The following is a 15,575-nucleotide window of genomic DNA, read 5'->3' as shown; positions in this document are numbered from 1 at the left end:
TAGATTGACCAACATTTCTTATTTTCTCTATAAAACACAAGAGTTGTGCACATCGCACTTACCTATTCAGAGCTCTCAGACCATGCCCAAGTAGACCAGCACAGGCTACTCCCACCAGCTAAGATCCTTGATGACAGAGAGTTCCAAGGAGTGTGTCATTAACCCTCCTTATAAGTCAGTCATGTTTGCTATTGTAATGTAATTAAAGATCAAGGTGATGAAATAGTGTGATAAGAACTGCTCTCCGTGAAAATTAAAGGCATGCTACAGAAAGGTGAGAGGACCATCTTCGAGTGTCTCAAGTTCTTGATACAGATCAAGGAAATCACAAAATTGAAACTGAAAATGTAAATGATACATTATTGGTATAGCTTATGCAAGAAATATGGTGTAGCATTCCAATCAATAGTCACTTAATCAAAGAAAAAGCCATGACTTTACATCAAAAGACTGGCATGGGAATGCAAATGCACTGTTTTAAGTCCAAGTAGAATACTTAAGATATGAATGTGTCATTTTTATGACTTCCTTTACTAACAGACCCTTTCAATTCATTAACTTACTGATTTTGATCAGGGCAGATAGAATCACATCTGCTGTGCTCTTAAGTAAGATAACACAGACAATAAATATTCCTGCTACATGGAAATAATTAAACACATAGGATTTAGAAAATAAGTAACACACCCAGTCATTGGGAGCAGAGAAAAGTTTGCAAAAGAAAAAAAAAAATACTCAGCACAGGTTAATGTATGTAAGTTATTAGAGTTGGTCAGCATTTTATTCTGAGACATTTGTCCTCGTTAAATATAATAGGAGCAATTACATTATGTTTGCCACATATTATTCATAAACCTAAAATTTCTTGAAGATCGATGGCATAAAGTTGGGAATATATGAACAAAGGTAAGAAAATAATATTACTGCCTAAACCATAATCAAAATGATATATCCATGATCATATATAAAAGCTACTTCCTAAAATTTTAATATACCACAGAACTATATGATAGAATATATGTATGGATTTGTCTATATTAATATTTTTCTTGAAAACTGAATACTAGTAAAAATTTTATGACTTAAAATAAGTTTCCTATGAATATAAATATGCAGATTTATAAAATAATGCATTTTAATAAATACCAAATAATAAGTTTTGTCTTTATACTGATGTGATTATAGTTCACGAAACTACAGTCTTCAAAAAAAACCAAAATAAATTACTTGTTAATGAGGAAAAAACATATATTGGTAAAATAATCAAATGAAATGCATAGTTGCTGAGATCCCATCTTTAAAAGAAATCCTACAAACCTCTCTGGAAACCATCTGTGCTTTATTCTAAGCCTAAACTACAACCTCTACAATAAATACACACAATAGTGCACTTGGTCTGTACTGCCACCAAGTGCCTAAACCAATTAGTTTAAAGATTCTTGACACAGCTATAAGCAGATTCTTTTGTTGTTATGAGTAGCAATTTGGAAGCAGGCTAAAAGCAAACCACTCTGATCATGAATGGCTATAAGAGCAACACAATTTAGACATGACAATAGAACCTCAAAGGCATTAATAAAAGAATCAGAAAGGTAAATAATCCTACCAGCTCACTGGAAGTTCATGAAGTCTAAAAATGTTATTCAGCTTGTAGTCAAATTTTGCTGGACCAATGTTTTCTTTACATAAATACAGGTTTGGATTTTGTTGCATATCTGTGGGAAATTCTGAATCCTAGAGGAAAAAGAAAAAGCAAGAGCTATATATAAAATAGCCATATCACTGCACACATTAATACCATATTATTTAATACTAAATTACAACATAAATATTACTATTATATTCCCTCAGGAGTTACCATAAGTCCTTCATTTCCTATTTAAGTTTTGAGAAAGCATGCAAAAAAGATAAAATGTTAAATAAGGCACATATTTATTTGCATAAGTCTAAACTGCATGCTACATGGAAAAATTATTTAAAAACAGCCCCTATTAAATTACAATGAAGTACAACATGGTATTGTCTTATATTATTGGTCAGTTGTCCTTTTTCAATAAGTTTCCATCCCCAACAGTAATGTCAGCAAATCTGTGATTATTCTTATATTCCTTTGTCCTCTATAAATGGTGAACCAAAAACACTTTCATTAGGAAACAGAACAATAACATAAGTTATTGGATTAATTATGGTTTTCTTCTTAAACCTGAAGACACAGGGCTAATTGAAAGGACTTACTAAAGGTAAAACATTTAATTATTTTGAATCTCACCTACAGAATAATCCACATTTGCCAAGCAATTGTAACTGGAGATCAAAGACCATTTTTAGTCCATGAGAAAGTAGCAGTGGAAGGAAATATGCTATAAACAGGTACTTAATTAATATTCAATAATGGATGGATTAACTGCTTAACTCTACAAAAGAAGGAAGTAATCAACCCACTTATACTTAATACTTTAAAATTGCCTTTAGAGAGGGAGGTATATCATTTGTTTGTGTACTCATTCATTTATTCAAAAAATATTTATAAGAGCTACTTTATCCCAAACATTATTGTAGGCATGGGGAATCCACCAAAGAACAAAGCAGATAAAAAGTTTTGCCCTTGTGGAGGTTATATTAGAGTCAGAAAATGATACAACCAATTTTTATGAATGAAGTATTTTTCTGGATAACAACATAATACATATTCATATAGAAATATCATGCATTCCATATACTACAAAGAAAAAAATTAAAAGAAACCTTATTTTCACCACACAGATATAACCACTATTAGCACTTTGATATAATATTACATCCCTCAATTTTTATAAATTTGAGACCATATTCTATTATCCACGCTCCATTTTCCATTTAACATAGTGGTATACTACATTTTCATTCTACTTAGTATATTTTGAAAGAATGCCATATTTTATTCAATATTCAGTTATATTTGTTTTCCTTATGCTTATCAATGCTATGAACAGACTTTTCTGTCTATAAATCTGCATTTCACTGATTATATTCTTAAAGCACATTTCTAAAAGTGTAAATAAATAATTTGAATAAAATACTTAACATAAAACACGATTCCTCTTCACAGATTGCTCTTCAGAAATCTTGTATGAATTTATATACTGCCTGTCATATAATACTGTGTGCAATTCACCACAATATTGTTAATGCTATCCATCCATACATTCACACATGTGTAATACATGTAATACTTTCAGGGTGGGTTAAATCAGTGATGGGTGTGTTAAGAAGGGCACTTGTGCTGATGAGTACTGCATATTGTATGTGAGTGACGAATCATGAAATTATGCTTCTGAAGTCATTACTATACTATATGTTAACTAACCAGAATTTAAATAAAAACTTGAAACAAAAAAATCAACTAAAACTAAAACAATACATTCAGTCAACTGTTTAACTAATACTTATCATTGAATGTCTATTTCATGACAGGCACTGGTTTCAGCTCTTATGTCTTTGAACAAAATAGACAAAATTCCCTTCTTTGTGGAGATTGCATTCCAGCATGAGGACACCATGGACAATAAAAAAATAAACATATAAATTAATTATATCTAAAGGTAAAAAGCCTTGGGGGAAATTGCTGCTAATTCATATAAAAACTATATAATATTGACATTTCTTAAATTAACTGAGTAAGTTTTTGTGTTTCTTTTTTCTTTTTTTACTGCATCTTTTCTGAAAGGTATGTCTATGTCTTTTGTCCATTTTACTATCATTGTGATGATAATTCATTTTAACAATATTGTCTGGGTTGGAAATGGAGGGAAGGTAAACTATTATGCCAGACAAGGTAGCAAGGTGAATCAGAATCCAGGCTTACATAATTTTTTGATGGCAGGGAAAAATCTAGAACCATAAACTTATTATCCCCAGCAATTTGTATAAGCACTATTAAACCAATCATTATATAAAACTAAAATAATGAGGGGCGCCTGGGTGGCTCAGTGTGTTAAGCCACTGCCTTCGGCTCAGGTCATGATCTCAGGGTCCTGGGATCGAGTCCCACGTCGGGCTCTCTGCTCAGCAGGGGGCCTGCTTCCCTTCCTCTCTCTCTGTGATCTCTCTCTCAAATAAATAAATAAAATCTTTAAAAAAAAAACTAAAATAATGAGACACTTCATGAAATCTTATCAACTAAGCTTAATATAACCTTCTCAGCTACAGCCTCTTTGGTGTAGCTGAGAAGAATACAGGAAAATATAAAAATACCTGAACAGATATTTAAAGGAAGATTTATAAGGGCAGTGAAGGCCTAGAAACAGCAATCCTATCTAAACATAAATGCACCTGCAGAGGTAAGATGTAAGACCCCTTCCATTGCCCAGCATGTATACTGAAATGTTCCAGGAAACGGAAGCAAATGGGCAGGCAGAATCGGTGAGGCAAGTGCAGATACATAAGTAAGGACTGTGCATAGAGAATAGAGGGAGCAAAATAAATTTTAAAACTATTCTTTTAAGTTACATGCCATTATCATTTCTCTGTATTGACAAGGTATAACTGGAGGGCATAGCTAAGCTCTCAATAATATGCTTGCATCAGTCAGTAGTTCTTTAGTCTGTCTACCCACTGAAACCATCAGGCAGATTTTTTAAAAATACCAGTATCACGGGATCATACCCCAGACCAATTAAGTAATAATTCCCCACGGTAAGGCTCTGAAGTTTGTATTTAAAGTTCCCTATGTAAAATAAAGGGATTAAAAAATTCTGGCTTTCTCTAGGGATTGAGTTCTACCACATACTAGCATGTGAATTAATCAAGCTTTTTAACAAATTTTTTAGGATGCATTTTCCCATCTGTAAAATACAACCAAAAATCACACCTAATTAATAGGCTGCTGTGGGGACTAAGTAAGATAGTCTCTAAAAAGCAGTAATCACATGCTTAGCACCTAATAAATATTTAATAATCTTTAGCTATTTCTGTGGATATTTTTATTATTGCTGTTATTAGTGGCACATGTTAATTTCAACCAGTTAATAAATTCATTATGAATTATATCATACTGTATTGATTATAAAATATTTTATCCAACTCAACTTTCAGGTTTAATATTCTCCTGGGATATTGATTAAGGCAGATTTTCATATGATACCACCTGTCAGAATCCCAGTCCCATATCTAGTTAACTGTTGATTATCTGTTTGTCCCAGGATCAATAATAAAAGGAACTCCTGTTCCACTGGCCAACCAGTAGGAATTTTATAGTCTCCCTTCCTGCTTATAGTCAAAGGATGAAAAACCTGATGAGTAACTCTCTTGCTATTTCAGGGATGTATCAGTATAACATCCCTTGAATCCATCCTGATTAGGAAGCTGAACTATCTACTTGGCCTCCTTCCATAAGTCTCCTAGTTACCCAGGTGTCTTCCAGGCCCTCTATCTATGCCTTTCAACTCATGTCTGCTTCTCTATCTTGTTCCTTGCTTTCCATTGATCTGACATTCAAGGGAATTACCCAGACCAATTTTGAACCCAAAGTTCAAGATTGTTGATTCAACATTTGAATGTTTATTCTGTATCAGATACTGTGTTAGTAACCAGATCAAAAACAGAACTGGAATACATTCCTTCCATTGAAGGACTGACAGTCTCATGAAGGAACAACATAAAGGAAAAACTACATCATTGAGAAAAGCTAGAGTGTAAATATACAGAAGATAATAAGGTGAAAAAATGAGCAATAAATCTACTGGAATGAAGTAGACATGCAATTAATATCATGAATTGCAGATACTGTCATTCTATTGATAGATTCCATGGACTGATATAACTTTAGTGCACCAGTATGGCCTTGTTAATAGTTAAAATACTGAAAGATATCCATATACTTGGAAACAACTGAAACCCTGAGCACATCCTCATGTTCCTCTCCCTCCACCAACCCTAGCCCCTTCGTTGGTTACTAATCCTTGCCCCCAACTTATTCAGCAAAATGCCCTAATTAAAGTAATTGTTACTGGTCAGTGACCATGTTAAATAATGGTTGTTAAATATTTTGGCTATCACTCTAAATTTATATGTATTTATAGAGAATTAGCTCTTTGATAGATGATTAACTAAAAAAGAAATGTACACAATAGCATATAAATAAAATAATCCCATTTTTAATGAAGTAAAAAGCATCTACATGGTAAGCACTAATGTATGTATAAAACATTTTTATAGAGAGAAAAAATCTAACAGTGGTCACCAATGGATGTGGTAAATGGAGATCAGAACAAAGGGAAGAGAATCATTTGTTTTTAATATTATATCTTTCTTTACTGTTTAAATATTTTGCCATAAGCATGTAATTTTTTTTCCTTAAATTTTCAAATAAAATAATGTGTATAAGAAAAGTAGTCCTACATGTATGAATTATCCCCCTTTTTTAAGATCTTATTTATTTGCGAGAGAGAGAGAAAGAAAGAGGAGCAGCAGAGGGGGAGAGAGAGAGACATGCAAACTCCCTACTAAGCAAGGAACCCAAGCAGGGCTTGATCCCAGGACCCTGAGATCATGATTTCAGCTGAAATCAAGAGTCAGCTGACTGAGATACTCACCTGACTGAGACACCCTTCCTGCATTTCCCTGCCTCCCTTGCAATTATATTGAGGTAAAGTGATTGGGTTTTGAAACAGGATATGAGCAGAAATGATATAAACCATTTCCAGTCCTAGCCTTTAAACACCCTGACATAGTTCACCACTTTTCTTCTCCTGCCACAATGACTTTGGAAAGCCATGTAGATGACGGACGGTAGAGATGACAGATGGCTGCCCACATTACTTTGTCATTGAATGGAGGAAAGCCACAGAGTCATACCATCCACAAGTTAAGAATGGACCTTTGTTGTGAAAGGACTTTGGATTTGCATCTTACCTCTTGCAGCAGCTAATGCTGTTTACATTGACCAATATATTTGGGAAATGATTATGATTAATCAACAACCATTTATATTAATCTTTCAAAATTTAAAGGTAAAAGATGAATATTTTAAGATAGATACTACGTTAAATAAACACCCATTAAAACATATTTTAATGTATTTTTTTCTCTTCTTATTTTAAATCCCCATGTGGATTTACCAGAAAGGGAGAAGTTTTGTTCAGGCTTCTGTGCCCCCATTACTTCATTTATCACTCAAGTAGTCCACGCCTGCTGACAAACTTCACACATCACCATCTATAATGACTGACAGCTGACATTATCAGCAAGATTTCATTGAGCTAATTGACATTTACAGTCTAAGTATGAAAATGGAAGTGAGTCAGAGAAAACCTTCCTTATTCAGGAATTTGTTCAATTCCTTGACCTTTATATTTGTTTGTATTATTGTGGTCTTAGATTGTAGAGAGAAGGATTTTACTTGCAAAATGCTGTTTTCACATGTACTTAAGAATTTTTACCTAATATCCTAAGTTTCTAATTATTCTTTAAAGTTCCTTTTTCTTTTCTTTTTTTTTTTTAAATAATTTTTGTTTTAATTTATTTGACAGAAAGGAGTGAGGATAAGAAGGAGAAACAGCAGGGAGAGAGGGAGAAGCAGAGTCCCCGCTGAATAGGGAGCCCAAGGCAGGGCTCAATCCCAGGACCCCAGGATCAGGACCTGAACCAAAGACTGAGGCCTAACCAACAAAGCCATGCAGGCGCTGCTAAAGTTTCTACTCTACATGACTATATCAAGCAAAATAATTTTAATGTATGTTAAAGCTATCACTCAGTCCTTCTTTGCTTTGATCCACATCAAATTAGAAAGATCATCATAGGGCGCCTGGGTGGCTCAGTGGGTTGAGCTGCTGCCTTCGGCTCGGGTCATGATCTCAGGGTCCTGGGATCGAGTCCCACATTGGGCTCTCTGCTCCGCAGGGGGCCTGCTTCCCTCTCTTTCTCTCTCTGCCTGCCTCTCCGTCTGCTTGTGATTTCTCTCTGTCGGGTGAATGAATAAAATCTTAAAAAAAAAAAATAAAAAAAGAAAGATCATCATATCTTTTCTTCTTAATAACATGGTAATCATTACGAACACTACCACTGAGTAATACAACTTTGCCTACTTTTTAGTTTTTCTAACTATAATAATTATGCTAATTCCTGCCCTTTTCCTAGTCCCCTTTTTCTGCTCTTTCTAATCTGCATATAGACCCCAAAATACCACAACTAAATCTGTTAAGAACACCATTAAGAACATTATTTCAACTACGCCAATAAGGTTCTGTATTAGGACCTTCAATCCGGGAGTACAGTAGTTTTTAATGTGGGTCATTGTCTCCCGAGATACCCTGTTGTCTTCCTTCCAGTGTAAGTCTACATTTTTGATGATCAAGTCTCCAGAAAAGACTCAGCAAGAATTATGCAATAGAAGTTGTTATAAAAACTAGATTAACTTTTTGAGAAGAAAATGTAGAACATTGCCTCTTATCCTGCTTCCAAATGAATTCCAGATTAACTAGATTTCAATGTTCAAAAAAAAAAAAGAAATCATAAAATCCACAGAAGCACATACCGCTAAATATCTATATGATCTGAATGTGAAAATGAATGTGGAAACCCCTTCTAAACATAACACTAAAGAAAAAACTGTGAAGTAGAAGACAGGTATGTTTGATTAAGTAGTTTTTTAAACTTCGAAAAGAAAAAACTGCAAGAAAAATATTGGTGTGTTAAAGTAATATAATTACATATAATTTAAATTTATTATTTAAAATCATAAAAACTAAACTCTTTTGAAGAAAAATGTACAGACATTATGGATACATGTCACCCAAAAAGTAATCAGTAAACATATGAAAAGATTCAGTCTCACTAATAATTAAATACTAATTAAAATAACAAATGAGATGTTATTAATTTGCAAACTGATAAACTACATTTTTAAAATAAGATTAGTACAATGGTGCAGTTACTCTCATACACTGCAAGTAGTAATTGATATAAATTGATATAAACTTTCAAGAAATTTAGCCATATTTATCAAATATAATTAAAAAGTGACCAAATACCTTTTATCAGTAAGTCTTTTTCTAAAAATATATACTAAGGAAATATTCAAACCAATGTGCTAGGACAAATACACAAAGATATCCATGAACCATTATTTATTAAAATTAAGTACTTAAAACACTTAATTTGTAATAAAAATGAACTACAGAATATCATACATCCAGGTGATAAGATACTATGTAGTTATTAATAACTGTATTCACAAAGAATATTTATGAACATAAAAAAGTATCCATGTAACTTAGAGAGCATATGTGTGATATATCAATACATAAAAAGTGGGACTAGAAGAAAGTATGTCAGAATATTAATAGTAACTAAGTCTTAATGCTTTTTATTTTGTATTCATTTCTGCATTTTCAAACACAGCTGAGTTTTTACCCTTTTATTTTTCTGGAAGTCATCCTGGTAACTCCCATAGTCCCCAAGAGCCTAAAAATGATACTTATCAAAATCCAAGCAGGATTCAAGGAGATTGGGGGTCATTCATGCAGTATCTAGTTATTGCTTATATGTAGTTATTAAAATATAGCTTTTTATTTCCCCAACAGTTTTAAAATAGGACAGTTTACTATTGTAAGAAAATAGTTATTACCTTTTAAAATCCTATTTGACACAAAAAAATAAGCAGTTAATTGAAAGATGACAAAAATTAATGAATTGGACATTTGCCAATAAAGAACATAATCTATTTAGGTTTGTAAATTAAGGCAATTCTCCACTAACAGTTTTATTTGAAAATGGATGAAGAATTTCTAAGTCCTTATTAATACCCCTCACTTAGCCTCATGCAAACTGAAATTGATAGACACAGAAATTTCAATGACTTTTAGATTATATTTCTTTCACTATAATTTTCATTTAAAATAAACAGTTGTGTAATCTCTGTGAAGCAGAGACCAAGAATAAGTCTTATAAAGGTTAAATTTGCCTGAAGATATATCTTGACCAGCTAGAAATTGCTGAATTAGATGACTTGTCTAGTTTCATTCACTGCCTAATATATTCTCTAGTTGGCAGGCTTCCAAAATGAAGAATAAGCATGCATTTTTGTAATTGAAATTGCAACACTTAGCTTAGCTATCTTATCTTGACTTTAATGTTGTTAAATTAATCATTATAATTTAATAAAATTTTTCATTTTGAAAAAGCTAATTGTTATGCAATAATGCAAATACCTGAAAAGCATCAATAATATATTACATGTAAAATATTCCTAGATAATAAATTATAAATCTGTTTAACGCTATTATAATCACATAAAAGTGTTGCAAATGCAAAAAGAGTCAAAGCTATGGTGAAGGAAATGGAGAGATAGGTAGCACAAAGCACATGAAGGTTAAGAAAAGTGCACCATAATGATGACACCAGTGACCATTTCTCTCAGTGCCAGAGACTGCAGCAGTGCTAGACGATGCAAATGTCAATAAGTGGAGCAACTTCTGAAAATGGTGGCTCTGTTTTCAACAGATGACTAAGTCATACTTTCACCTACTGGACTAATGGCATTACTCTGAGAACATATCAAGAGATTTCTGGTTAGTTTTGTGGATAGAAAGTATGGATAATTATTGATATCTCTCCTCACTAGTTTTATTCCATTCCTCAAAGGCAATGCAAAATTTTGTTCTAGCAAACTTAAGTTATTTTCATTAGCAGCTAAGGAGGCATGTCTAATACTTCTGACCCAACTGATTGGCATCAGTTTGTTTTACATGTCCAGAATAAATGCAAGCCTGTGTCTAAAGTAATATCATCTTAGCTATGTTTCACCGTCTGTGAATTTCTACAAGGAAAATTTTCTTGTGGTTTGGTGACTTATAGCATCATGAAGCTCCACAGTAAAATAACTAACTTCCACTCTAAGTTATTCCAGGTTCTTATAATTAATATGATCTTCTATACTATTTATCTTCTTTTTGTTAATATATGTTTCAATGATCCTTCCTATTGAATTTTAAAAAGATTGCAATTGTGAATATGTAGAACATGATCAGACATTGAAAAGCCAGGCATCAAGAAAATAATTCAAATGAATTAATTAGGTTGACTCATTTGGTTATCTTTAATCTTTATAAGACTCTTGATACATAACAGATTATCTCTCCCACATACAATCCGGGTTTTATTTTGTATCCACCTTCTAAGAAAGGCATAGAATGGGATGCCAGTCAATTTCTAGGAACTGTGCTGAGGCTCTTCTAAGGCTATGGGTATCAGTTATAAATGGCTGAATATAATCTGTCCAGCTGAAATTAATGCCACATACTAGTTGCACAGTTAGATGTATTGTTTGATGCAAAATTCTGCCTTTGACTGTAGAAATTCCATATGCCATCCCCAAAGTCTATCAATTCTTTAGAAGTGGCAGGATAGTATGGGATAGGATAATAAGTCGGTCTATTAAAATCTGCACTACAGAGTGCCTTTGCATTTTATTCACTTGTTATAGATCTCACTATGAACACTTTAAGCAACAAACAGAATCTAAGTTTGGGATATTTTTTCAACATTTACCAAAGCCTCACTTATACAGGTGATCAAATGTCAGCCATCACTTTCTCCGGCCTCTCTTAAGCACTCACTGAATTTAATGTAGTCAGCAGGCTATATATGTAGACCTGCCCTTTAAACACTGAGCTCCTCCAAACTCCATACTGCCCTTCTCTTTTCTCATTCCACACTAAATCCTATAGCATTTTTGTCCATCCTTGAGGTTTACCATAATGTGTTTGCGACCTTCATCTAACTCTACCTAGATGTTCCACAGAAGTCTCACTGTCTAGTGCTAAATATTTTTCTTCTTTCACTTAAATCAGTTTTACTTTTGAATTCATGATCATGATTAATGACAATATTTTTCACTTGCAAGCCAAATTTGGCATCATTCTAACATCCATTGAACCACATTTTAAAAATTCATTACTCCTTCTGTATTTTCTTGTTTCTTTCTTAGTATAAGTCTCCATCTCTGTCCATAAGAGACTGCTGCAGCCTCTCACATGTCTCTCAACTTAAAGAAACCCACACAAAATGGCACTACTAAAAGGCATTAAAAAATATATCATTCATCTATGTATTACCATCAAATGACTTCATATTGTCCACAGGGTAAAGTTTCAAATCCTTTGATACAAGGTCGCCTATGGGGATAACCCCAGCCTGCCTCCCAAACCTCACCATCCACTGCTTCCCTGAATATACAGCTATGTCACATTACACATTTCTTTGTGTTGCACCTGTTATCAATGTCAAAATGTACTTACAAGACAATATCACTATTGTGTCATTGCACAGTCCTTCCACTCAACTATGAGGTTATTAGAAGACAAGTATGACACATGATTCACTTTTGTCTCTCTAGCACATACTCTTACACGTAACAGGCACTCTAAATGCCTGTTTAGTGAACAAATGGCCTTCTCAAAAGTCAATGTATTGTTCATATCTCATTCATGGAGCAGAGCCAAAATATTTCTGGAAGGTAGAAATGATATAAAAATAACTTTATAATTTACATTATTGTGCATGAACTCACCTAGGAATTTTATTTCCCTAATTCAGTGTAAATCCTATATGAGACTAGCTCCCCAAATCATTCATTCTTGCACCTGGAAAGATAATGAGTGCTAAGATTTAGTGACTCCAAAAAAGGTACCTGCTGATTTACAGTGACCAACAGTAACACCATGTTAATATGACTTTTAAAGTCATTATGCATTTATATTTCAGAGATTCTGATGTAACTTCTACCTTTTGACTTCTAAATATATAAACATATGCCAAATTTATTATCCATTCAAACCAAAAATCAAAGATTAGGTAGCAATAATTCAAGATAATCTGTGTTTTAATGATTTCAAGCATTTGTCTTCTGGTCAAAATGAGCTTAATCACTTTGCCAAAGGTGGTTTCCTTCCTGTTTGAGTATCCCTGCAACATTAGCAGGCACATACAAGGGTATGAAGCACACTTATCTACAGCCAGATGATTTTCAGCATAGTGAGACAACTAGAAAGGGACAGGGTTCCAGATATGGGTCTATCCTGACATGATAATTAAGCTTGTTTTAGTGATATAGACTTACTAATTTCAAACTCAAGGGAATTACACTCTTGTAGATAGAAAATGGTATTTGAGTAAGATAGCAAACAATGTGCATTAATCTAAAATGGAATTTGTGCTGTTAGAAAATCAGAACCTAGTTCTGCAAGCATTTTTAGAAATAGAGTACAGGAATGAGAAACCCAAATGTAGGGAAAACATAAATGGAAAGTATAAGCAGGTAAGAATGGAAAGGCTAGAAAGAAAATGGCAAAAGACCATGAAGAAACAGGAAGAAAAGATAAAATAAGTTAGCTTTTACAGACACTGGAAGCACCACTTTCTGGGCAAAAATATGATCTAAGAAATTATATCACATTTTTTAACAAAACTATTCATTGTAAGTTATTCAGTAGGTGGTATATTCTGTATATAAACATAAAAAGTTAAGCTTATGAATATTTCTCCTCAAAGCAGAAGAGAGTTTCAGCAATGATGAATGAGGTTATGTGGAACAAGTCTTTCACTGAAAACAAAGAAATATGGTAAAAATACTTTTTTTTAGGAAACGTTTTGAAAGCATCAGAGAATTTAACTATGTAGTGAAGAATAATGGAGTCAAGATCTAAGAGAAGAAAGACACACATGGAGGTTAACCTGGTGTTTGGAGTTTGTTTCCTGCTGAAGCCTTGGTTTCAGATAATTTTGATAAAGGAGGCAAAAAGACTGAGACAAAAAGGACCAAAGTGTAGCTGAGAGCTCTAAGTATGGGTTCTGGTAAAAACTCCAGGCTTTGGATTAAAACTCAGAGGAATGAGAGGAAATTAGAAATAGACTTAACATTCCAAAGGCTAAAACTAAACTTAGAATAATTTCAATTACTAATTAGAATAAGGTTATAATGCAAAAGATAATGTTGCCAGCATAGCTGCCTGTAAAATATCAGCATAAACACTCTTTGGAAAAATACAATATCACTATTGTGCCTCAAATCTGACCTCTGTTTTTTTTTTTTTTTTTAAAGAAATACTGTGTGATGCTCAACAAATAAAAACAAGACAAACAAAAATAGGCATATAGAGGGGAGCAAGATAGTAGAGTAGGAGATCAAAATATCATCAGGTCCCAGGGTACAGCTAGATAGTTATCAAACCATTCTGAACACCTACAAACTCAACAGGAGATAGGAGTGAAGAACAGCAATTCTAGGAACAGAAAATCGACCACTTTCTGGAAGGTAGAATATGCATAGAAGTGAATCTGAGGCAACACACAGGAAGATAGACCATGGGGGGAGGGTCTGGCTCCCAGCAAGTGAGAGAACAGCAGAACACAAAATCAGAATTTTAGATGTCTGCTCCATTGCGGGACCATCACTCCAGAGGCTAAGCAGGAGGTGGAGCCCTAGCGGGACAGTGTGGTCTCAGGACCCGCAGGGTCACAGAAGGATCGGGGTTGTCTGAGTGTGGCAGAGCTCCCAGGTATTGGAGCAGGGAAGTTGGCTACAGAGATGGAGCCAAGGAGTGGGCTCTAGCTCAGGATTACCTTAAAACATGATCCAAGGCAGACACCTAAGTATGGGTGCTTCTCCTCCTCGAGGAGAAGCAGTCCAGGAGTGCATTGCAGAAATCTCCTGGGTTGAGAGACTCCAAATGGGGCCATGCACCAGAGATAGAAATGCTTGGTCACAGGCTAGGCGAGCTCAGAGTGCGGCCAGAGACCAAGGAGACAGGAGGAACTGACTGCCTTTCTCTGAGGGCACATTGAGGAGTGGGGCCCTGTGCTCTCAGCTTCTATGCTGCCAGTGATTGGTAGGCCGCCATTTTAATTCCTGTCTTCCAAAGCTGTACAGAAAGCATTCAGGGAATAAAAGCTATCAAGAGCAAACCCAAGCAGATTATATAGCCTGGCTCCTGGCAAGGCAGTGTAATTCCACCTCAGGCAAAGACACAGAGAATCACTGCAGCAGGCCCTACACCAGAAGATCAGCAAGAATTTCCAGACAAGACCAAGTTTACCAATGAATGAGAACTGTGGAAATCCAGAGCTAGGGGAAAGCAACACATAAAATTCATGGATTTTTTCCCAGGACCATTTAGTCTTTCAAAGTTAAATTTCTGAAATTTTATTTTTTTCTATTTTCTTTTTATTAATGTTCTTTTCTTATTTTTCCTCTTTCCTATTTTAATGTTTTTAAACTATTTTATCAATATCTTTTTAAAAATCTTTCTTAATTTTCAGTTACAGTCATATTTTATACACTCATTGTATTTAACCCTACCTTTGTATACATATAGGTTTTCATTTTCTTTAAAATTTTGGAACACAATTTCTTCTAATAGATCAAAATATACCCTAAATTTAGCACATGGCTTTGTTCTAGCCTCCAACCCGATCACAATATTTCCTTTATTCTTCTTTTTTCAACCAACCTTTATCTTTTTAGAATATTTTTAAATTTTCATCTTTACAGTCATATTTCATCCCTTCATTGTGTTTAACCTTATTTTTGTATTTTGCAT

General features: G+C 34.0%; 1 protein-coding gene across 1 annotated transcript in view; it reads right to left on the bottom strand.

Annotated features, from left to right (window-relative positions):
- Positions 1-15,575, bottom strand: part of SPAG16 (sperm associated antigen 16) — a 1,019,820-nt gene that overhangs the window by 875,330 nt on the left and 128,915 nt on the right. Inside the window, exon 10 of the mRNA XM_059392666.1 lies at positions 1,607-1,734. Coding sequence (XP_059248649.1) covers positions 1,607-1,734 — 128 coding nt within the window. The remainder of the gene's footprint in view (positions 1-1,606; positions 1,735-15,575) is intronic.

This window comes from Mustela nigripes, chromosome 3 (assembly GCF_022355385.1).
Source record: "Mustela nigripes isolate SB6536 chromosome 3, MUSNIG.SB6536, whole genome shotgun sequence".
NCBI lineage: Eukaryota > Metazoa > Chordata > Mammalia > Carnivora > Mustelidae > Mustela > Mustela nigripes.
This window is presented reverse-complemented; position numbering and strand designations above follow the sequence as displayed.